We start from the raw sequence: 25,771 nt of genomic DNA on the forward strand, positions 1-25,771 counted from the left end.
AAAGAAAGAATGGGGGAAAAAATCGAAAAAATCAAAATGGACATCAGGGATATGATAAATAATATAAAACATCCAAATATAAGACTCATCGGTGTTCTAAACGGGGAGGAAAAGGGTAAAGGTCTAGGAAGAGTATTCAAAGAAATTGTTGGGGGAAACTTCCCAAATCTTCTAAACACCATAAATACACAAATTATAAATGCCCAGGGAACTCCAAATAGAATAAATCCAAATAAACCCACTCCGAGACATATTCTGATCACATTGTCAAATACTGAAGAGAAGGAGCAAGTTCTGAAAGCAGCAAGAGAAAAGCAATTCACAACATACAAAGGAAACAACAAAAGACTAAGTAGTGACTACTCAGCAGCCACCATGGAGGCAAGGAAGGCAGTGGCATGACATATTTAAAATTCTGAGTGAGAAAACTTTCCAACCAAGAATACTTTATCCAGCAAAGCTCTCCTTCAAATTTGAGGGAGAGCTTAAATTTTTCACAGACAAACAAATGCTGAGAGAATTTGCTAACAAGAGACCTGCCCTATTTCAGATACTAAAGGGAGCCCTACAGACAGAGAAACAAAGAAAGAAGAGAGAGACATGGAGAAAGGTTCAGTACTAAAGAGATTCGGTATGGGTACATTAAAGGATATTAATAGAGGGAAAAATATATATGACAAACATAAACCAAAGGATAAGATGGCTGATTCAAGAAATGCCTTCACGGTTATAACGTTGAATGTAAATGGATTAAACTCCCCAATTAAAAGATATAGATTCACAAAATGGATCAAAAAAAATGAACCATCAATATGTTGCATACAAGAGACTCATCTTAGACACAGGGACACAAAGAAATTGAAAGTAAAAGGATGGAAAAAAATATTTCATGCAAGCTACAGCCAAAAGAAAGCAGGTGTGGCAATATTAATCTAAGATAAAATAGACTTTAAATGTAGTGATGTTTTGAGAGACAAAGGAGGCTACTACATACTAATAAAAGGGGCAATTCAACAAGAAGAAATAACAACCATAAATGTTTATGCACCCAATCAAGGTGCCACAAAATACATGAGAGAAACACTGGGAAAACTAAAGGAAGCAATTGATGATTCCACAATAATTGTGGGAGACTTCAACACATCACTCTCTCCTATAGATAGATCAACCAGACACAAGAACAATAAGGAAACTGAAAACCAAAACACTCTGATAAATGAATTGGATTTAATAGACATATACAGAACATTACATCCCAAATCACCAGGATACACATTCTTCTCTAGTGCTCATGGAACTTTCTCCACAATAGATCATATGCTGGGACATAAAACAAGCCTCAATAAATTTAAAAAGATTGAAATTATTCAAAGCACATTCTCTAACCACAATGGAATACAATTAGAAGTCAATAACCATCAGAGACTTAGAAAATTCACAAATACCTGGAGGTTAAACAACACGCTCCTAAACAATCAGTGGGTTAAAGAAGTAGCAGCACAACACTGTGAACATAATTAACGGCACTGAATTATCTCACTGAATGTGATTAAAAGCGGAAATTTTAGGTTGTATATATGTTACTAGAATAAAAAATTTTAAGAAAACCATAGGACTGTACAACACAAATAAAGAACCCGAAAGTAAACCATGGACTATAGTTAATAGTATAATCATAATACTATCCTTTCATCAATTATAACAAATGTACCTCACTAAGGCAAGGTGTCAATATTGGGGAGAGGTATTTGGGAACTCTATTTTCTATATGAGTTTTCTGTAAACCTACACCTTCTCTAATAAATTTTTTTTAAAGTAAAAAAAAAAAAAAAAAGAAGAAGAAATAGCAAGAGAAATTGCTAAATATATAGAGACGAATGAAAATGAGAACACAACATACCAAAACCTATGGGATGCAGCAAAAGCGGTACTGAGGGGGAAATTTACAGCACTAAACACATATATTAAAAAGGAAGAACGAGCCAAAATCAAAGAATTAATGGATCAACTGAAGAAGCTAGAAAATGAACAGCAAGCCAATCCTAAACCAAGCAGAAGAAAAGAAATAACAAGGATTAAAGCAGAAATAAATGACATAGAGAACAAAAAAACAAAAAAGACAGGATAAATAACACCAAAAGTTGGTTCTTTGAGAAGATCAACAAGATTGACAAGCCCCTAGCTAGACTGACAAAATCAAAAAGACAGAAGATACATATAAACCAAATAATGAATGAGAAAGGTGACATTACTGCAGATCCTGAAGGAATTTAAAAAATTATAAGAGGATACTATGAACAACTGTATGGCAACAAACTGGATAATGTAGAGGAAATGGACAATTTCCTGGAAACATATGAACAACCTACACTGACCAGAGAAGAAACAGAAGACCTCAACCAACCCATCACAAGCAAAGAGATCCAATCAGTCATCAAAAAGCTCCCACAAATAAATGCCTAGGGCCAGATGGCTTCACAGGGGAGTTCAACCAAACTTTCCAAAAAGAACTGACACCAATCTTACTTAAACTCTTTCAAAACATCGAAGAAAATGGAACACTACCTAACTCATTTTATGAAGCTAACATCAATCTAATATCAAAACCAGGCAAAGATGCTACAAAAAAGGAAAACTACTGCCAATCTCCCTAATGAATATAGATGCAAAAATCCTCAACAAAATACTTGCAAATTGAATCCAAAGACACATTAAAAAAATCATACACCATGACCAAGTGGGGTTCATTCCAGGCATGCAAGGATGGGTCAACATAAGAAAATCAATCAATGTATTACAACATATTAACAAATCAAAAGGTAAAAATCAAATGATCAAAGCATTCGAGAAAATCCAAAATCCCTTTTTGATAAAAACACTTCAAAAGGTAGGAATTGAAGGCAACTTCCTCAATATGATAAAGAGTATATATGAAAAACCCATAGCCAGCATAGTACTCAATGGTGAGAGACTGAACGCCTTTCCTCTAAGATCAGGAACAAGACAAGGATGCCCGCTATCATCACTGTTATTCAGCATTGTGCTGGAATTGCTAGCCAGGGCAATCCGGCAAGACAAAGAAATAAAAGGCATCTAAATTGGAAAGGAAGACGTAAAACTGTCATTGTTTGCAGATGATACAATCTCATATCTGGAAAACCCTGAGAAATCGACGATACAGCTACTAGAGCTAATAAACAAATTTAGCAAAGTAGTGGGATACAAGATTAATGCACGTAAGTCAGCAATGTTTCTATATGCTAGAAATGAACTAACTGAAGAGACACTCAAGAAAAAGATACCATTTTCAATAGCAACTAAAAAAATCAAGTACCTAGGAATAAACTTAATCAAAGATGTAAAAGACCTATACAAAGAAAACTACATAACTCTACTAAAAGAAATAGAAGGGGACCTTAAAAGATGCAAAAATATTCCATGTTCATGGATAGGGAGGCTAAATGTCATCAAGATGTCAATTCTACCCAAACTCATCTACAGATTCAATGCAATCCCAATCAAAATTCCAACAACCTACTTTGCAGACTTGGAAAAGCTAGTTATCAAATTTATTTGGAAAGGGAAAATGCCTTGAATTGCTAAAGACACTCTAAAAAAGAAACACGAAGTGGGAGGACTTACTCTCCCTGACTTTGAAGCTTATCATAAAGCCACAGTTGTCAAAACAGCATGGTACTGGCACAAAGATAGACATATAGATCAATGGAATCAAATTGAGAATTCGGAGATAGACCCCCAGATCTATGGCCGACTGATCTTTGATAAGGCCCCCAAAGTCACTGAACTGGGTCATAATGGTCTTTTCAACAAATGGGGCTGGGAGAGTTGGATATCCATATCCAAAAGAATGAAAGAGGACCCCTATCTCACACCCTACACAAAAATTAACTCAAAATGGACCAAAGATCTCAATATAAAAGAAAGTACCATAAAACTCCTAGAAGATAATGTAGGAAAACATCTTCAAGACCTTGTATTAGACAGCCACTTCCTAGAGTTTACACCCAAAGCGCAAGCAACAAAAGAAAAAATAGATAAATGGGAACTCCTCAAGCTTAGAAGTTTCTGCACCTCAAAGGAATTTCTCAAAAAGGTAAAGAGACAGCCAACTCAATGGGAAAAAATTTTTGGAAACCATGTATCTGACAAAAGACTGATATCTTGCATATATAAAGAAATCCTACAACTCAATGACGATAGTACAGACCCCCCAATTATAAAATGGGCAAAAGAGATGAAAAGACAGTTCTCTGAAGAGGAAATACAAATGGCCAAGAAACACATGAAAAAATGTTCAGCTTCACTAGCTATTAGAGAGATGCAAATTAAGACCACAATGAGATACCATCTCACACCAATTAGAATGGCTGCCATTAAACAAACAGGAAACTACAAATGCTGGAGGGGATGTGGAGAAATTGGAACTCTTATTCATTGTTGATGGGACTGCATAATGGTTCAGCCACTCTGGAAGTCAGTCTGGCAGTTCCTTAGAAAACTAGATATAGAGTTACTGTTCGATCTAGCAATTGCACTTCTCGGTATATACCCGGAAGATCAGAAAGCAGTGACATGAACAGATATGTGCACGCCCATGTTCATAGCAGCACTATTCACAATTGCCAAGAGATGGAAACAACCCAAATGTCCTTCAACAGATGAGTGGATAAATAAAATGTGGTATATACACACGATGGAATACTACACGGCAGTAAGAAGGAACGATGTCGTGAAACATATGACAACATGGATGAACCTTGAAGACATAATGCTGAGCGAAATAAGCCAGGCACAAAAAGAGAAATATTATATGTTACCACTAATGTGAACTTTTAAAAATGTAAAACAAATGGTTTATAATGTAGAATGTAGGGGAACTAGCGATAGAGAGCAATTAAGGAAGGGGGAACAATAATCCAATAAGAACAGATAAGCTATCATGGGTAAATTTAGCGTTCTGGGAATGCCCAGGAATGACTATGGTCTGTTAATTTCTGATGGGTATAGTAGGAACAAGTTCACAGAAATGTTTCTATATTAGGTTACCTTCTTGGGGTAGAGTAGGAACATATTGGAAGTAAAGTAGTTACCTTAAATTAGTTGTCTTTTTCTTAGTCCCTTGTTATGGTCTCTTTGAAATGTTCTTTTATTGTATGTTTTTTAAATTTTTTTTTTTCATACAGTTGATTTAAAAAAAAAAAGTTTAAAAAAAAAAACAAGGAAAAAAATATGCAGAGCCCCCTTGAGGAGCTGGTGGAGAATGCAGGGGTATTGGCCTGCCCCACCTCGATGGTTGCTAACATGCCCACAGACATAGGCGACTGGTGGTCTGATGGGTTGAGCCCTCTACAACAGGATTTACCCTTGGGAAGATGTTGCTGCAAAGGACAGGCTAGGCCTCCCTATAATTGTGCCTAAGAGCCTCCTCCCGAATGCCTCTTTGTTGCTCAGATGTGGCCCTCTCTCTCTAGCTAAGCCAACTTGAAAGGTGAAATCACTGCCCTCCCCAATACGTGGGATCAGACACCCAGGGGAGTGAATCTCCCTGGCAATGTGGAATATGACTCCAAGGAGGAATGTAGACCAGCATCATGGGATGGAGAACATCTTCTTGACCAAAAGGGGGATGTGAAAGGAAATGAGGAGGCGGGGCAAGATGGCAGACTGGTGAGCTGTATGTTTTAGTTACTCCTCCAGGAAAGTAGGTAAAAAGCCAGGAACTGCGTGGACTGGACACCACAGAGCAATCTGTCTTTGGGCATACTTCATACAACACTCATGAAAACGTGGAACTGCTGAGATCACCGAAATCTGTAAGTTTTTGCGGCCAGGGGACCCGCGCCCCTCCCTGCCAGGCTCAGTCCCGGGGGAGGAGGGGCTGTCAGCTCCAGGAAGGAGAAGGGAGAATTGCAGTGGCTGCTCTCATCGGAAACTCATTCTACTGATTCAAACTCCAACCATAGATAGACTGAGGCCAGAGACCAGAGACTCTGAGAGCAGCCAGCCCAGCAGAGAGGAGACGGGCATAGAAGGAAAACAACACGAGAAGCTCCAAAGTAAAAGCAGAGGATTTTTGGAGTTCTGGTGAACACAGAAAGGGGAAGGGCGGAGATCAGGCCTTGAGGCGCATATGCAAATCCCGAAGCAAGGCTGATCTCTCTGCCCAGGGCACCTTTCCTTAATGGCCCTGGTTGCTTTGTCTATTAGCATTTCAATAACCCATTAGATCTCTGAGGAGGGCCGTTTTTTTTTTTTTTTTTTTTTTTTTTTTTTTAAATCCTTTTTGCTTTTTCTAAAACAATTACTCTAAGAAGCTCAATACAGAAAGCTTCAAAGAATTGAAATTTGGGCACGTCAAGTCAAGAGCAGAAATAAGAGAGCTCTGAGACAAAAGGCAATAATCCAGTGGCTGAGAAAATTCACTAAACAACACAACTTCCCAAGAAAAGGGGGGTGTCCGCTCACAGCCACCATCCTGGTGGACAGGAAACACTCCTGCCCATCGCCAGCCCCATAGCCCAGAGCTGCCCCAGACAACCCAGTGTGACGGAAGTGCTTCAAATAACAGGCACACACCACAAAACTGGGCGTGGACATTAGCCTTCCCTGCAACCTCAGCTGAATGTCCCAGAGCTGGGAAGGGGGAGCAGTGTGAATTAACAGAGCCCCATTCAGCCATCATTTGAGCAGACTGGGAGCCTCCCAACACAGCCCAGCAGCCCAGAACTGCCCTGGGGGGACGGCACTCACCTGTGACATAGCACAGTCATCCCTCAACAGAGGACCCGGGGTGCACAGCCTGGAAGAGGGGCCCACTTGCAAGTCTCAGGAGCCATACGCCAATACCAAAGACTTGTGGGTCAGTGGCAGAGACAAACTGTGGCAGGACTGAACTGAAGGATTAGACTATTGCAGTAGCTTTAAAACTCTAGGATCATCAGGGAGATTTGATTGTTAGGGCCACCCCCCCTCCCCGACTGCCCAGAAACACGCCCCACATACAGGGCAGGCAACACCAACTACACACGCAAGCTTGGGACACCAATTGGGCCCCACAAGACTCACTCCCCCACTCACCAAAAAGGCTAAGCAGGGGAGATCTGGCTTGTGGAGAACAGGTGGCTCGTGGACGCCACCTGCTGGTTAGTTAGAGAAAGTGTACTCCACGAAGCTGTAGATCTGATAAATTAGAGATAAGGACTTCAACTGGTCTACAAACCCTAAAAGAACCCTATCAAGGACAGCAAATGCCACGAGGCCAAAAACAACAGAAAATTATAAAGCATATGAAAAAACCAGACGATATGGATAACCCAAGCCCAAGCACCCAAATCAAAAGACCAGAAGAGACACACCTAGAGCAGCTACTCAAAGAACTAAAGATGAACAATGAGACCCTAGTACGGGATATGAAGGAAATCAAGAAGACCCTAGAAGAGCATAAAGAAGACATTGCAAGACTAAATAAAAAAATGGATGATCTTATGGAAATTAAAGAAACTGTTGACCAAATTAAAAAGATTCTGGACACTCATAGTACAAGACTAGAGGAAGTTGAACAACGAATCAGTGACCTGGAAGATGACAGAATGGAAAATGAAAGCATAAAAGAAAGAATGGGGAAAAAAATTGAAAAACTCGAAATGGACCTCAGGGATATGATAGATAATATGAAGCGTCCGAATATAAGACTCATTGGTGTCCCAGAAGGGGAAGAAAAGGGTAAAGGTCTAGGAAGAGTATTCAAAGAAATTGTTGGGGAAAACTTCCCAAATCTTCTAAACAACATAAATACACAAATCATAAATGCTCAGCGAACTCCAAATAGAATAAATCCAAAAAAACCCACTCCGAGACATATACTGATCACACTGTCAAACATAGAAGAGAAGGAGCAAGTTCTGAAAGCAGCAAGAGAAAAGCAATTCACCACATACAAAGGAAACAGCATAAGACTAAGTAGTGACTACTCAGCAGCCACCATGGAGGCGAGAAGGCAATGGCACGATATATTTAAAATTCTGAGAGAGAGGAATTTCCAGCCAAGAATACTTTATCCAGCAAAGCTCTCCTTCAAATTTGAGGGAGAGCTTAAATTTTTCACAGACAAAGAAATGCTGAGAGAATTTGCTAACAAGAGACCTGCCCTACTGGAGATACTAAAGGGAGCCCTACAGACAGAGAAACAAAGACAGGACAGAGAGACTTGGAGAAAGGTTCAGTACTAAAGAGATTCGGTATGGGTACAATAAAGGATATTAATAGAGAGAGGGAAAAATATGGCAAACATAATCCAAAGGATAAGATGGCCGATTCAAGAAATGCCTTCACGGTTTTAACGTTGAATGTAAATGGATTAAACTCCCCAATTAAAAGATATAGATTCACAGAATGGATCAAAAAAAATGAACCATCAATATGTTGCATACAAGAGACTCATCTTAGACACAGGGACACAAAGAAATTGAAAGTGAAAGGATGGAAAAAATATTTCATGCCAGCTACAGCCAAAAGAAAGCAGGTGTAGCAATATTAATCTCAGATAAAATAGACTTCAAATGCAGGGATGTTTTGAGAGACAAAGAAGGCCACTACATACTAATAAAAGGGGCAATTCAGCAAGAAGAAATAACAATCGTAAATGTCTATGCACCCAATCAAGGTGCCACAAAATACATGAGAGAAACATTGGCAAAACTAAAGGAAGCAATTGATGTTTCCACAATAATTGTGGGAGACTTCAACACATCACTCTCTCCTATAGATAGATCAACCAGACAGAAGACCAATAAGGAAATTGAAAACCTAAACAATCTGATAAATGAATTAGATTTAACAGACATCTACAGGACATTACATCCCAAATCACCAGGATACACATACTTTTCTAGTGCTCACGGAACTTTCTCCAGAATAGATCATATGCTGGGACATAAAACAAGCCTCAATAAATTTAAAAAGATTGAAATCATTCAAAGCACATTCTCTGACCACAATGGAATACAATTAGAAGTCAATAACCATCAGAGACTTAGAAAATTCACAAATACCTGGAGGTTAAACAACACACTCCTAAACAATCAGTGGGTTAAAGAAGAAATAGCAAGAGAAATTGCTAAATATATAGAGACGAATGAAAATGAGAACACAACATACCAAAACCTATGGGATGCAGCAAAAGCAGTGCTAAGGGGGAAATTTATAGCACTAAACGCATATATTAAAAAGGAAGAAAGAGCCAAAATCAAAGAACTAATGGATCAACTGAAGAAGCTAGAAAATGAACAGCAAACCAATCCTAAACCAAGTAGAAGAAAAGAAATAACAAGGATTAAAGCAGAAATAAATGACATAGAGAACAAAAAAACAATAGAAAGGATAAATATCACCAAAAGTTGGTTCTTTGAGAAGATCAACAAGATTGACAAGCCCCTAGCTAGACTGACAAAATCAAAAAGAGAGAAGACCCATATAAACAAAATAATGAATGAAAAAGGTGACATAACTGCAGATCCTGAAGAAATTAAAAAAATTATAAGAGGATATTATGAACAACTGTATGGCAACAAACTGGATAATGTAGAAGAAATGGACAATTTCCTGGAAACATATGAACAACCTAGACTGACCAGAGAAGAAATAGAAGACCTCAACCAACCCATCACAAGCAAAGAGATCCAATCAGTCATCAAAAATCTTCCCACAAATAAATGCCCAGGGCCAGATGGCTTCACAGGGGAATTCTACCAAACTTTCCAGAAAGAACTGACACCAATCTTACTCAAACTCTTTCAAAACATTGAAAAAAATGGAACACTACCTAACTCATTTTATGAAGCTAACATCAATCTAATACCAAAACCAGGCAAAGATGCTACAAAAAAGGAAAACTACCGGCCAATCTCCCTAATGAATATAGATGCAAAAATCCTCAACAAAATACTTGCAAATCGAATCCAAAGACACATTAAAAAAATCATACACCATGACCAAGTGGGGTTCATTCCAGGCATGCAAGGATGGTTCAACATCAGAAAAACAATCAATGTATTACAACACATTAAAAACTCGAAAGGGAAAAATCAATTGATCATCTCAATAGATGCTGAAAAAGCATTTGACAAAATCCAACATCCCTTTTTGATAAAAACACTTCAAAAGGTAGGAATTGAAGGAAACTTCCTCAACATGATAAAGAGCATATATGAAAAACCCACAGCCAGCATAGTACTCAATGGTGAGAGACTGAAAGCCTTCCCTCTAAGATCAGGAACAAGACAAGGATGCCCGCTGTCACCACTGTTATTCAACATTGTGCTGGAAGTGCTAGCCAGGGCAATCCGGCAAGACAAAGAAATAAAAGGCATCCAAATTGGAAAAGAAGAAGTAAAACTGTCATTGTTTGCAGATGATATGATCTTATATCTAGAAAACCCTGAGAAATCAACGATACACCTACTAGAGCTAATAAACAAATTTAGCAAAGTAGCGGGATACAAGATTAATGCACATAAGTCAGTAATGTTTCTATATGCTAGAAATGAACAAACTGAAGAGACACTCAAGAAAAAGATACCATTTTCAATAGCAACTAAAAAAATCAAGTACCTAGGAATCAACTTAACCAAAGATGTAAAAGACCTATACAAAGAAAACTACATAACTCTACTAAAAGAAATAGAAGGGGACCTTAAAAGATGGAAAAATATTCCATGTTCATGGATAGGAAGGCTAAATGTCATTAAGATGTCAATTCTACCCAAACTCATCTACAGATTCAATGCAATCCCAATCAAAATTCCAACAACCTACTTTGCAGACTTGGAAAAGCTAGTTATCAAATTTATTTGGAAAGGGAAGATGCCTCGAATTGCTAAAGACACTCTAAAAAAGAAAAACGAAGTGGGAGGACTTACACTCCCTGACTTTGAAGCTTATTATAAAGCCACAGTTGCCAAGACAGCATGGTACTGGCACAAAGATAGACATATAGATCAATGGAATCGAATTGAGAATTCAGAGATAGACCCTCAGATCTATGGCCGACTGATCTTTGATAAGGCCCCCAAAGTCACCGAACTGAGCCATAATGGTCTTTTCAACAAATGGGGCTGGGAGAGTTGGATATCCATATCCAAAAGAATGAAAGAGGACCCCTACCTCACCCCCTACACAAAAATTAACTCAAAATGGACCAAAGATCTCAATATAAAAGAAAGTACCATAAAACTCCTAGAAGATAATGTAGGAAAACATCTTCAAGACCTTGTATTAGGAGGCCACTTCCTAGACTTTACACCCAAAGCACAAGCAACAAAAGAGAAAATAGATAAATGGGAACTCCTCAAGCTTAGAAGTTTCTGCACCTCAAAGGAATTTCTCAAAAAGGTAAAGAGGCAGCCAACTCAATGGGAAAAAATTTTTGGAAACCATGTATCTGACAAAAGACTGATATCTTGCATATACAAAGAAATCCTACAACTCAATGACAATAGTACAGACAGCCCAATTATAAAATGGGCAAAAGATATGAAAAGACAGTTCTCTGAAGAGGAAATACAAATGACCAAGAAACACATGAAAAAATGTTCAGCTTCACTAGCTATTAGAGAGATGCAAATTAAGACCACAATGAGATACCATCTAACACCGGTTAGAATGGCTGCCATTAAACAAACAGGAAACTACAAATGCTGGAGGGGATGTGGAGAAATTGGAACTCTTATTCATTGTTGGTGGGACTGTATAATGGTTCAGCCACTCTGGAAGTCAGTCTGGCAGTTCCTTAGAAAACTAGATATAGAGCTACCATTCGATCCAGCGATTGCACTCCTCGGTATATACCCGGAAGATCGGAAAGCAGTGACACGAACAGATATCTGCACGCCAATGTTCATAGCAGCATTATTCACAATTGCCAAGAGATGGAAACAACCCAAATGTCCTTCAACAGATGAGTGGATAAATAAAATGTGGTATATACACACGATGGAATACTACGCGGCAGTAGAAGGAACGATCTGGTGAAACATATGACAACATGGATGAACCTTGAAGACATAATGCTGAGCGAAATAAGCCAGGCACAAAAAGAGAAATATTATATGCTACCACTAATGTGAACTTTGAAAAATGTAAAACAAATGGTTTATAATGTAGAATGTAGGGGAACTAGCAGTAGAGAGCAATTAAGGAAGGGGGAACAATAATCCAGGAAGAACAGATAAGCTATTTAACGTTCTGGGGATGCCCAGAAATGACTATGGTCTGTTAATTTCTGATGGTTGTAGTAGGAACAAGTTCACTGAAATGTTGCTATATTATGTAACTTTCTTGGGGTAAAGTAGGAACATGTTGGAAGTTAAGCAGTTATCTTAGGTTAGTTGTCTTTTTCTTACTCCCTTGCTATGGTCTCTTTGAAATGCTCTTTTATTGTATGTTTGTTTTCTTTTTAACTTTTTTTTTCATACAGGTGATTTGAAAAAAGAAGGGAAAGTTAAAAAAAAAAAAAAAAAAAAAAAAAAAAAGAAAAAAGACAAACAAGGGGGAAAAAAAAAAAAAAAAGATGAAAGGAAATGAAATAAACTTCAGTGGCAGAGAGATTCCAGAAGGAGCTGAGAGTTCACTCTGGTGGGCACTCTTATGCACAATATAGATAACCCTTTTTAGGTTCTAATGAATTGGGGTAGCTGGTGGTAGATACCTGAAACTATCAAACTACAACCCAGAACCCATGAATCTTGAAGACAATTGTATAAAAATGCAGCTTATGAGGGGTGACAATGGGATTGGGAAAGCCAGAAGGACCACACTCCCCCTTGTCTTGTTTATGGATGGATGAGTAGAAAAATAGGGGAAGGAAACAAACAAACAAACAAATAGACAAAGGCACCCAGTGTTCTTTTTTACTCTAATTGCTCTTTTTCACTTTAATTATTATTCTTGTTATTTGTGTGTGTGTGGTAATGAAGGTGTCAGGGATTGATTTTGGTGATGAATGTACAACTATGTAATGGTACTGTGAACAATCAAATGTACGATTTGTTTTGTATGACTGCATGGTATGTGAATATATCTCAATAAAATGAATATTTAAAAAAAGAAAGAATGAAGAACAGAAAAAACAATAAATGTTTGGATAAATCTAAATAAATATTTACTATATAAAACAACAATAATCAAGTATCAGGAGGTTAAAAAAATATATAAACTGAAATAAATAAAAATATAACAACCCAGGAAAGAAGTAATGGGAGTTAAAGTATGCTAAGGTCCTTGTAACATCACAGAGGTATGTAAAGTAGTTATCAATTTTTAACTTTGATAAGTTAAGTGTGCATACTGTAACTACTAGGGCGATGACTAACAAATAGAAACAGAGTATATATCTCCAAACTAATGGGAGAATTGGGAGGGAGCAAATGGAATGATAAAAGCAATCAATCCCAAAGAAGGCAAGAAAGGAAAGGGAAATAAAAAGCAGTGCAAGTGTGGGCAAAGAGCCCATGTTTAGTACAGTGATGAATTTATACCCAAATACATTAGTGAGTTTATTAAATATAAATGGACTAAATCTTCCAGTTAACAGATGATTATTAGCTTGGATTTTTTTTAATCCAAATATATGTTGTTTAAAAGAGACTTTAAAAATTAACCACATGGGGGCGGATAACATCATCACATGGTGACGTAAACAGCTACTAAAAACTCCTCTCCAGAGATTCAACCAAAAAAAGGACAATTATGAAATGTTTGACACTCTGGAGGAGGATATAGACTGGAGAAGGGCTCTGCAGATGCCAAAATGAAGAAAGAGAAGAAATATCAGGTATAAATCTTCTGTCCCAGACCAGCATGTCATCTCCCCTCCCCCACACTCAGTCTCCATGTGGGAAAGGCACAGAATCAGCATATGGGAACCCTCCCACCAGGGACACAGATTTTAAAATCTCTCACAGCAGGGAGATATACCCCCACTGTTTGAAGAACTGAGGGACAGGAGAGGACAATTCAAGGCCCAGGTCAGTGACAGCCAAAAAGACTGAGAAAATGTGGACAGACACTGTTTCCAGTCTTAGGTCTGAAAACCCTACCCCACCCTTGAGGAAAGCAGCAGCGAGTGGCCGTTTCCCTGCCTTGAGGACAGCTGGAGTACTGGATCAGCTGAGGAAGTATTCTGCCACAGGTCTAGTCCCACATCGAGCCAGATTTTGACTGGCAAAGTGAGGGCATAGAAATCCTGCAGTTTCAGCTCACCTGTACAGATGCAGCCTGTGCTCAGAGGGAAAGCAACCTGTGAGGATGATTAAGTTACTGAACAGTGCCATCTGCTGAACTCTCTGGAAAGTGCAAGAACTCAGACACTTTATTAAGTGGAGCTGGTCTACATGCCCTGCACAGAAACCCAGTCTGGTTTAGGCTAAGAAATACAGACAACCCAACTATCAAAGCAGGGCTCTAAAACAAACCCATGCTTGCTGACCAGTGGAAAACAGAGCACCACTGGAAGCCAGCAGATCTATACTACCCACACAGTGAACTTGCTGGGGTGCCCAGTGCCTACCTCCCATCTCTGTGGCAGGCCACAGTGGGTGCCTAATTTTGGGGGAAGACTGTGGGGCAGATCCAATCTGACAACTGGTCAGTGAGAGAAACAAAGAAATATGGAGATCAAAGAAAACCAACAAGAAAACCCAAGGCAAAAGAGAGAAAACAACCTCCAGAATAAACTAATCAAGAAAATAAGATGCCTAGACAGCAAAAAATCACAAGCCACACCATTAAACATGAAGATACAGCCCAGTAAAAGAAACAAACTACCACCTCCACTGAGATTCAGGAGTTGAAACAACTAATTAAATATGTTCAAACAAATATGCTAAATCAAATCAACGAGTTGAAGGAAAATGTGGAAAAAGAGACGAAGGATATAAGGACGACACTGGGTGACTGTAAGGAAGAATTTGTGAGCTTGAAGAAACAAATGGCAGAACTTATGGGAATGAAAAGCACAAAAGAAGAGATGAAAAACACAATGGAGACATACAACAGCAGAGTTGAGAAGCAGAAGGATTACTGAACTACAGGACAGGAGATCTGAAATTCTACATACAAAAGAACAGACAGGGAAAAGAATGGACAGATATGAGCAGAGAACTGAATGACAACATGACAACATGACAACATGAAGCACATGAATATACATGTTATAGGTGCCCCAGAAGGAGAAGAGAAGGGAAAAGGGGCAGAAAGAATAATAGAGGAAAAAATCAATGAAAATTTCCCAACTCTTATGAAAGACATAAAATCACAGGTCCAAGAAATACAGTGTACCCCAAACAGAATGGATCCAAATCGACCTACTCCAAGACACTTACTAATCAGATTGTCAAATGTCCAAGACAAAGAGAGAATTCTGAAAGCAGCAAGAGAAAAGCATCACGTACAAGGGAAGCTCAATAAGACTAAGTGCGGATTTCTCAGTAGAAATCATGGAGATGAGAAGGCAGTGATATGATTATATTCAAGATACTGAAAGATAAAAACTGCCAACTAAGAATCTATATCTGGCAAAACTGTCCTTCAAAAATGAGGGAGAGTTTAAAATATTTACAGATAAACAGACACTGAGAGAGTTCATGAACAGGAGACCTCCTCTACAAGAAATACTAAAGGGAGCACTACACACAGATAGGAATAGACAGGAAAGAGAGGCTTGGAGAAGACTGTAGAGATGAAGATACCAGCAGAACATAGAAAGAGGGTAAAGATCAGGTATTTGATGCTGAAGGAGTACAGAATGTTCAACAGAATTGATTATATAGATACAGAAATTGATAACACAATAGTGGGTGATGGTAGCACAATATTGTAGGTACACTGAACAAACATGACTGTGAGTATGGTTGAAAGAGGAAGGTTAGGGGCATGTAGGACACCAGAAGGAAAGACAGAAGATAAAGACTGGGACAGAATAACTTAGTGAAACCTAGAGTTGTCAATGATTATGACTAAATGTACAAATATAAGATTGTTTTTACATGAGGGAGAACAAATGAATGTCAATTTTGCAAGGTATTGAAAATGGGATGGTATTAGGGAAATAATACAATCAATGCAAACCAGAGTCTATAGTTAACAGTAGCATTATAATATGCTTCCATTAATTGTAACAAAGGCAATATACCAAAGTTAAATGTCTATAAGAGGGAGATATAAGGGAGGGGTGTAGGATTCTTGGCATTGATGTTGTTGTCTAACCTTTTTATTGTATTTCATTTTAATTTTATTTTTTCTTTTGTTGCTTTTTAGTTGTCATTTTTTTTCTTTTTCTTTTTTTCTCGTTTCCTTTTTTGGCCTCTTTCTTTGTGGAAGAAATGGAAATGTCCTCATATAGATAGTGGTAGTGAATGCATAACTATGTCATTATTCAGGGAACCACTGATTGTTTACTTAGGAGGGAATGTATAGTGTGTGAAAAAAAAAAGTCTAAAAAAATAAACAGAGGGATACAAGTACTGGAGAAAATGTGGCAAAAGGGATGGACATAATCACCACTGATGGGGAAGTAGAATGGTGCAGCCCATCTGAAGGGCAGTGTGGTGGTTCCACAGGAAGCTAAGCATGGGGTTGCCATATTGCCTTGCAACCCTGTTACTACATATATACTTGGAAGGACTGAAAAGAGGGATATGAATGGACATTTGCATGATAGGATTTATGGTGGCAGTATTCACAATTCGCAGTGGCTGGAAGTGACCTAAGGGTACATCAACCAATGAACAGAATAGCGAACTGTGGTATATACATACAATGGAACACTGAGCTGCTACAAGAAGTAGTGAAGTTATGAGGTATGCAATTAGGTGAATGGACATTGAGGAGAGTATATTGAGTGAAATAAACCAGAAATTAAAAGAAAAACATTATAATGCCTCACTAATATGGACTAACTATAATGTGCAAACTCTAAAAATTGAATCTGAGAGTATAGGTTATCAGGAGAAGGCTTATTGTAAAGGTTCCTAGAGCGTAAGCTGTTATAGCAGTTACATCTATTCCTGAGTTGTAAGGGCTATTTCTAAATTCTGATTTGCTGAGCTCTTGTGTATAACCTGGTCAATCCCTGGAACTTTGGTATCTGTGTGACACCTAAGACTCAGAGCCAGAGTCTGGTAGCTATGAATGTCAGCATTACCCCAGACAGCAAATGCTAAAGAGTCTGAAAAAGAGACTTCAGTTAGATATATGAGTGAAGCTGATTTGGTTAGAACTGAGGTAAATCAGACTAAAGAGTAAAGGATGATATTGATGGTGTTTTAAAACTTCAACTTCTATGTGAGACCACAGGAAGAGATATTTATTAGTTGCAAAATCTGTATTTTTTGTAACACACCATATAATTTAACTTGTATGGTCAGTTTATTCGAACACAATAATTACATGGAACTTTGAATAGGGAGTGAAATCTGGGTTGGTTTGTATAGATTAGTGTGAAGCCCCAATACATCCCAGAGAAATTTGGGCAGAGAATAAAAATGTATTTGCAAAGCCCCCTTGAGGGACTTTCGGAGAATGTGGAAATATTGGACTTCGCCACCTGGGGAATTCCTGATATTCTCACTAGCATTGTAGACTACCAATTTAGAAGGATAAGCCCACTCTATCTTGAGACTTGCCCTTATGAAGCTTGTTACTCCAAAGAAGAGGCTAAGCCTACTTACAATTGTGCCTAAGAGTCACCCCCAGAGAATGTCTTTTGTTGCTCGGATGTGTCCTCTCTCTCTAAGCCAAAGCTGCAGGTAAACTCACCGCCCTCCCCGCTACGTGGGGAGGGGGGCCATACATACTCCCAGGGGTATAAATCTCAGCAATGTGGGACATGACTCACAGAGATGAGCTTGTCCTTGTCATCATGGAATTGAGAAAGACTTCTTGGACCAAAAGGGGGAAGAGAAATGAAAATAGTGAAGTTTCAGTGGCTAAGAGATTTCAAACAGAGTTGAGAGGTCATTCAGAGGTTATTCTTATGCATTATATAGACATCCATTTTTAGTTTTTAGTACATTGGAATAGCTAGAAGGAAATACCTGAAACTGTTGAACCGCAACCCAGTATCCTTGATTCTTGAAGATGATTGATAACTATCCAGTATGGACAGATGAGTAGAAAAATGAGGACAAAAAGTAAATGAGTAATAAGGAGAATGGGGGGTATGGGATGTTTTGGGTATTATATTTTACTTTAATTTTTATTCTTATTCTTTTTTGTGTGTGGTAATGAAAATGTTCAAAAATTGATCGTGGTGATTAATGCACAACTATGTAATGGTACGGTGAACAACTAACTGATTGTACACTGTGGATGACAGTATGGTTTGTGAATATATCTCAATAAAACTGACTTTAAAAAAAAGTAACCACATGCCTTTTTCTCTCTGAGCCAAATTCTGCAAATAAACTCATTACCCTCCCCTCTATGTGGTACATCACTTTCAGGGATGTGAGTCTCCCGGGCAAAGTGGGACATGACCCAGGGACGAGCCTGGGCCTGCATCATGGGATTAACAGTGCCTTCTTGACCAAAAAGGGGAAAAGAAATGTAACAAAATAAGGTTTCAGTGGCTAAGAGATTTCAAATAGAGTCAAGATGCCATTTTGGAGGTTACTCTTATGCAAGCTTCAGCCAGATATTACAGATTGCCACAGTATGTCAAGCCCCAACCAACAATATTCCTGTGAAAATCCTAAAGAGAACACAGGGCCCTAAGACTATAAAAGTTTTTCTTAGTAAGTTTATTTTCCAGAAACTTAAAACCTCCAGATTGTTCCTATGCCAGATAAGCCCTGAATCGTAGAGGTACCAGTCTTTCCAAGAACATCGAGTTGCATTCCCCTACCTCATAATGTCAACACCCCTTTTCAACATGAAGGAAGTTAGAATGGTCACTGCCCAAATATCCCTGAAGACTGGGAAAATGATCAAATGAGAGGCAGGAGTTGTAACAGAGAAGTTAGGATTTAACAAATGATTACAACTACTGAATCATTATATAGATATTTCTTTTTAGTTTCTAGTGTATTAGAACAACCAGAAGGAAATACCTGAAATTGTGGAATAGTAACCCTGTACTATACTTTGATATTTGCTCTATGACTACCTGTTAAACTGTATTTTGAAATGTATCACTTTTATGCATATACGTTATATTTCACCATAATAAATGTTTAAAAATTTTTTTAAAATTAACCACAAGGAAAGGTTGAAAGAAAAAGAATGGAAAACATTTTTTTTTCTTAATTTCCAACTACCAACCAAAAGAAACCATATATAGCTGCATATAGATTTTTAAGGTAAAGAGATTACTAGAGTTAATGAGGGTTACAACTTAATGATTTTTTTAAAAGTTCTATTCACAGCAATAGCCAATAATTTTAAGTCTGTATGCAACTTGTAATATCAGTCTCAAAATACATAAGGTAAAACTGACAGAAATACAAGAGAAAGCCACATTCATAATCATAGTGTGAGATATTTTCCATAAGCCTCTCAGTAACTTATGGGGAAAAGAAATCAGTTAAAATGGAGATTTGAACATCATAATTAACAAACCTGACCTAATGGACATACATAGGACACAACAACAACTAGGGAGCACTCATTATTTTCAAGAATACAGAGTGGTATTTATAAAAATTGGCCATAAAGCAAGTTTAAACAAATATGAAAGGGCTAAAGTTGCCCAAGGCATATCCTCTGACCACCATGCAATTAGGCATTTGTTAAGAAAACAGTAACAAAAGGATAACTCACAAAGCTACATGTTTGGAAATTAAGATACAATTTCTGGATAACCCATGAGTTAAAGAAGAAATCACAATAAGAATTAGAAATTACTTTGAATTTAATGACAATGAAAACGCTAAGTATCAAAACGTCACGCATGCAACTAAAGCAGTATTTAGAGAGAATTATATAGCCTTAAATGCATTAAGGAAAGAAGAAAAGTTGAAACTAATAAGATAAAAAAGTTGATCCCAATCAGTTAGAAAAAGAACAGTCAAACTCAAAGTGCAAGCAAGAACACAATAGGACCCTCCATATTTCAAAGATATTGAGTATTATATGGAAGGGTCTGTTTTGTTCCTCTTTGCTTTGTTACAGGGGTTGGTTTAGGAATGTAGGAAGGCTTCCTAAAGGAAGGGTACCTGAGCATTTTCTATATCCTTTCCAGTCTTTTAGCTTAAATAGCGTGTTAGTCCCCTTCAACTTATCTTATGAAAATATTATCTTATAAAAATACTATTATTTATTAACTAAGAGCTTATAAATTTGTGTTTATCCATACCTATTATAAGTTACAAATTTACTATTATTTGGTTTAAAGAGGAGAATATCAAGGAAAAAAATGGATTTTACAATGTACTTGTCTATCATCTCTTTTTATTAAACTATCATCTCTTTTTATTAAACTAAGATTGTCTGTTTTAAGATTGACTTCTGCTATACATTTCTCCCAGATGGGCCAAAATTAAGGAGTACCAAAAACATATGTGAATAGGCAAAATATCATTTAAATTAATATGAAACACCCTTTCCTTATAAAGTAAACTTCATATGCCTAACCAGAAGAGCTCCAGGGAAACCAGCTCAAGCGTGCAGCAGGCTAGAGTTTTTGTTACATGCGAGAAGTCTTTTGAATAAATCAGACATTTGATAGATCTTTTCTTATATAATCTAGTATTGAATTTCCTGGGCATTTCAGCTCTTGTTCAATTTTAAATTGTGGATTATTCATCCTTTTGATTTTTCTTCTCCTTCAAAAAAAATTAAAGGTGGAAAAGTGGAAGGAAATTATATTCAAACTGGCCAATTTAGTTGCTTATTAATAGTGCTATTAAACATTGAAGTATGACAAATTACTGGCAAAAACAATAATAAATAAAAGTGGGTTGTTTTTTTTTTGGGGGGGGGGGAGTACAGCTAGACAGTTCCCTGAGAAACCCTTGACTTGTTTCATTCTGTGAGCCTCCTCTTCTTATGTTTTTTATGCTATATGAAGATACTATATTTAGTACCTATTTTTCTTAGCCACCCTGTTTATATTTTGGTATCTACATACACCATAATACTTTGGATTCCTGGCAAGGAGAAAACACTGCAAATCCACCCTCTTCCCCAATTGAAAAACATGAATATAAAGGGGAAAAAATTACTAACAGCATAAATCTTCAAAAAAATACTTTTCCCTGCATCTATAAATATCTCAAAGAAATTAAAATCCACTGGGAACCTAAAATTGGTCAAGGAAACAGATGTTTGAATTCTCCTAAGTATAGCACCAGGAATAAAGTTTGGCACCAACAATAATTCCAACTGAAGTATATTTTAAAAGATCATCTGACTCTCTTTAGAATATTTGAAGCTAAAATGTTTTTTACTCCTCCTTCTTGGTAAGAATTTAGTGTTTTGTAAAAATACAACTTTATCTTTTCTTCAGATATGTTGATATGGACTGGGAAAAAATTATGTACCTAAGAATTATGAGAATTATATTTTGGTAAGTAACTATGCTTCTACACTCCACTTTGTGTTACAGGTATTTGTGTGCATTTTATGTCCCTGACTACTTTATAACTGACCTGCAAACAAGAAACAGATTATTTCATGATTATATTATCCATTATGCCTAATGTAGCACTTTGCACATTACATACCAGTAATACTGGTAGAATATGAAATTATTGAAAAACCATGTAAAAAATTACTTAAAATTAACAGTGAAAAAGGAGGCTATTTTATCCTTAATCATATTGTAATGAAGACTATTTTAAACTCTATGCAGTGATGATGCAAATATTTAAACTATTTATGTGCCTCAACTTGACATAATTTCATGATAACTTGATGGCAATCACATTTAAATATATTAGAATATTTTTGTAATAATGGTACTCTAGAATAGCAACTTTAATAGATGGGAAAACATGTTAATAATGGCCATTAACCTGCAGGAAACAGGGAACATTAAACATTTTTTTCAGAAATAAATGTATAAGTTTAAACATTCCACTATAATATTTATGCAAACCTCAAATTAAAATTTATAAAATGCAAACTATCAAATGTTTCACTTAGAGAATAATTTAGACTACATTTTGTAATTTTTCCGATGTTCACATGAATGAGTGCTATATAAAAAAGGTTATTTTCCCCTTTAGTGCCTTTCACTATCACTCTTTAAATATCACAATGAATTCTGCTTTAATGTCAGACCAAGGCAACCCTATGAAAACCCTTGATTATTAATTAATACAATATCAGTCAGCAAATACAAGTAAGTGATTTTCCTTACCTTCAGGACAGCTATGAATGGTACAAAGTTAGCTCTTTGGAGTCCATTTTTATAGAGATCTGAGAGAAAAAACTGGTATTAGCATTTTAAAACTTAGCCTAAATCATAATGTTAGTTTATCAGTTAGCCTGGCAAATAAAGCTTTCTACTGATAAAAAAGATAAAGGAGCAAAAGGAAAAAGAACCAAAATTGATTTCTATTCTCAACCTACACAAAATTCATTACAATCTTAAGAGGGAAAGATGAACAGTCACAGAAAGGACGTCAAAAGGCATTTGGTTGAATTAGCTTTAAGCTGCAATAAAAAGCAATAAGAGAATTTGGAAGACATACAATATCCTTAATCAATAACCCAATACAGGAAAATGTTTTTAATACTTGAACATAGGATTCTACTGGTGAAGGAATCATATTCTCCTTGTTCTCAGTCTATAATAAAAATTCTCAGTAAATGATTAAAAGTTATATAGTAGGATTACCCTTTTAAGAAAAAACATTGACAGATAGAACTGAGCAAGTATTTGAATCAAGGTTACATATCTGACATTCAAGTCCTTGCCTTGATGCCACTTCACTTTAAGATAAACTGTCTAAAAATTAAAACTATGTTCTTAAAGATTGTACATTTAATGCAATTATATACCCTAAACAGGAAGTATGTATTGCCTTAGAAAGGTGTTTTATAGATATGTATGTGTCACAGTGTGTGCATTCACACACACATGCACACATATAAACACATATTATCAAGAATTAAAAAGTAGAAAGGGGCAACAAATTTTAAGCTCTGCACATTTTTCTTCAAAATTGGAGACTACTTCAAAATTTTTTCAAGAAGAGGTTGAAATTTTATTGCAAATAAAACATTCCTTTTTTAAGTCAATCTATAGAATCAGAAAGTTAAAAATCAAAAGGTATTTATAAAAATGAGAACAATAAAAGTTTTCTCAATAATAAAAAACAAATTAGATTGTGTCAATTTTTTAGAAGTATGGCATTATGAGATATTCTCTATATTTCCTTATTTAGAGAAAATGTGATAACTAAGATAGACTTCAATGGCCACATTTACTTATGGAAATAAAATGTGGTCATTAGGAAACATTTATTCTCTTTAGAAAAATATTCATCATAACATCATTATAGTGAAGAAAGTATTTGCATAAGCTCTTTGGTTTAATTAAGGGCTAGAGGCTTCAATTCAGTTACATTTAAAATTTTTATTTAGAGATATCATGAAAAGTAAGATAATCCTGGCCTTGCTGTTAGGATTTCAAAATTCAAAATGAGATTTTTTTTCTTACAATCAATATCACTAAAGAGTAAAAAGGGTAAAATGCAGGAATGGGTTTAAAATTAAGTATTTTCATAGTCTTCCTGATTACCAAGTTGCTGGGGGAAGTGGACAAAAACATTACTGTATGGTAAGAGTTGACAGCCATGATTGCCAGGCAGTGGAAGGAATTAAAAACAAAATAAAATTTTAAAAGAAAAACACATACAATGTTTATTGCAGCTTCATTCATAATAGCCAAAAACACTAGTAGCCTTGTTCATGACAGCCCAAAACTGGAAACAATCCAAATGTCCATCACTAGGTAATTAAATATACCTGTACAATGGAATACTATTCAGCAATAAAAAGGAATAAACCACCAATACACACAACAAAACAGATGAATCTCAAACAATTATGTTGAGTAAAAGCAGCCAGACCAAAACAAGGAATACATACTGTGTGGTCCCATTTATAAAATACTCTAGAAAATGCAAACTAATCTATAATGACAGAAAGCAAAGCACTGGTTGCCTGGGGAAGGAAGAAGGAGGGTCAGCAAGGAGGGATGAAAAAAGGGCACAAGGAAACTTCTTTTGGGTGTGATAGAAACGCTCACTATATTGATTGTGGTAATGATGTCACAGATGTATACATAGATTGTACCCTCTAAATATGCATGTAGTTTAATGTATTCAATTATACCTCAGTAAAGCTGTTTAAAAGATTTATTTAAAAAAACAACACATATGCTACATTAATGAATATCAAAGAACACAGTGTTACAGAATTAAAACCAAGATATTATACTAATGAAAAGGGATCTATGTTAAGGTAACTTTTAGGTCTTACTTGAAGAAAAATATCTTTTTTTATGGACATATAAGACTCTGAGATATAGCTTAACAAGCATGCACCTTTTAGTAGATTAATGGCAATGAGAAATGTAAAGGCCCACTTGTAATAATCTTGATTAAAAGATTTCCACTCATCAGCAAAGTTAAAGTAGAATAACAATGCCTTTCAGTTTTGGAGACCAATTTTTAAAGGGTTAACTTTTTAAAAAATCAGCCCTTACAGGGATATATAATTCAAAAACATATGCTCTGAGAAGTATTTTTTAAATAAATAAAATTCATTTGGCTTGAAAACCTTTAGGTTTTTATAGACACTTAAGTGAAAAAAAGACTGCACTCATTAAATTGAAGAGATTTTGCAATTCAAATATTATGCTAATTATTAATGCAATAGATTCATCTCCTAAAATGTTATTTTGCTACCAAAATTTTTATATCAGTTTAATATTATTTTTCTTAGACATAAAGATTTTTTAATACATTTATATCAACATTTGTCATTATTTACTAAATACTGTTAAAAAATCCAGCAGAAGTTCTTGCCTACAATTTTTTTTAATGATCTCTAAACAAAGCTAAATGAGCACTTGGACATACAAGACAGAATACTGGAATTATGGGACATTCATTTTGTAGAGAATGGTATAAGGACCTCTAAATTCTCCACAGTGAATAACTATAATAATAGTTACAGAGGAAATGCATGCAAAGAGGATTTTTAAAGTAATTACAAGGACTTACATAAATGCTTTGGAGATTCACAAGGACATGGAGATCTTTTCCTTAAAAATCCAAGTGTCAAAACCACGAGGGTGAATAATGCTTATTTATATACATTCATATTCGTTTAGAGTAGGAAAAACTTTTACAAGAAGTAATTAAAACAACCATTCCTGTAAATTAGCAGAATAATTATATGCCTTTAGGGGACCAATCTTATTCCTACTTCCAGAAGATTTTTATTTATTATAAATTAAAACAAAAGGGTACCTTAGACCATTTAAGCAGCAATAGCAAATTAGCTTTCTATTTTTTTAAACTAGTAAGAGTTCAAACAGTATTTTACTAAATCTGTAGATAAAACAGCTAATAAAATTCTTACTTGATAGTATATTACAGTTTATATCCTGCATACATTCATGAATTCCTACCAGCCATCTGCTCCTGAAATGAATGCTGAAGACATAAGATAGGAACTAAGATTTACAGAATCCCTACTAGTAGTCAAGCAATGTGCTAGGCACTTTACATAAATCTTAACA

The 25,771-nt window shown here is 36.2% G+C and overlaps 1 protein-coding gene across 2 annotated transcripts in view; it reads right to left on the minus strand.

The window, feature by feature from the left end:
* Positions 1-25,771, minus strand: part of AFG1L (AFG1 like ATPase) — a 234,430-nt gene that overhangs the window by 122,812 nt on the left and 85,847 nt on the right. For both annotated transcript variants that reach the window (XM_037842307.1, XM_037842306.1), the window contains exon 7: positions 22,376-22,434. In XM_037842307.1, coding sequence (XP_037698235.1) covers positions 22,376-22,434 — 59 coding nt within the window. The remainder of the gene's footprint in view (positions 1-22,375; positions 22,435-25,771) is intronic.

Source organism: Choloepus didactylus, chromosome 7, assembly GCF_015220235.1.
Source record: "Choloepus didactylus isolate mChoDid1 chromosome 7, mChoDid1.pri, whole genome shotgun sequence".
NCBI classification, from domain to species: domain Eukaryota; kingdom Metazoa; phylum Chordata; class Mammalia; order Pilosa; family Megalonychidae; genus Choloepus; species Choloepus didactylus.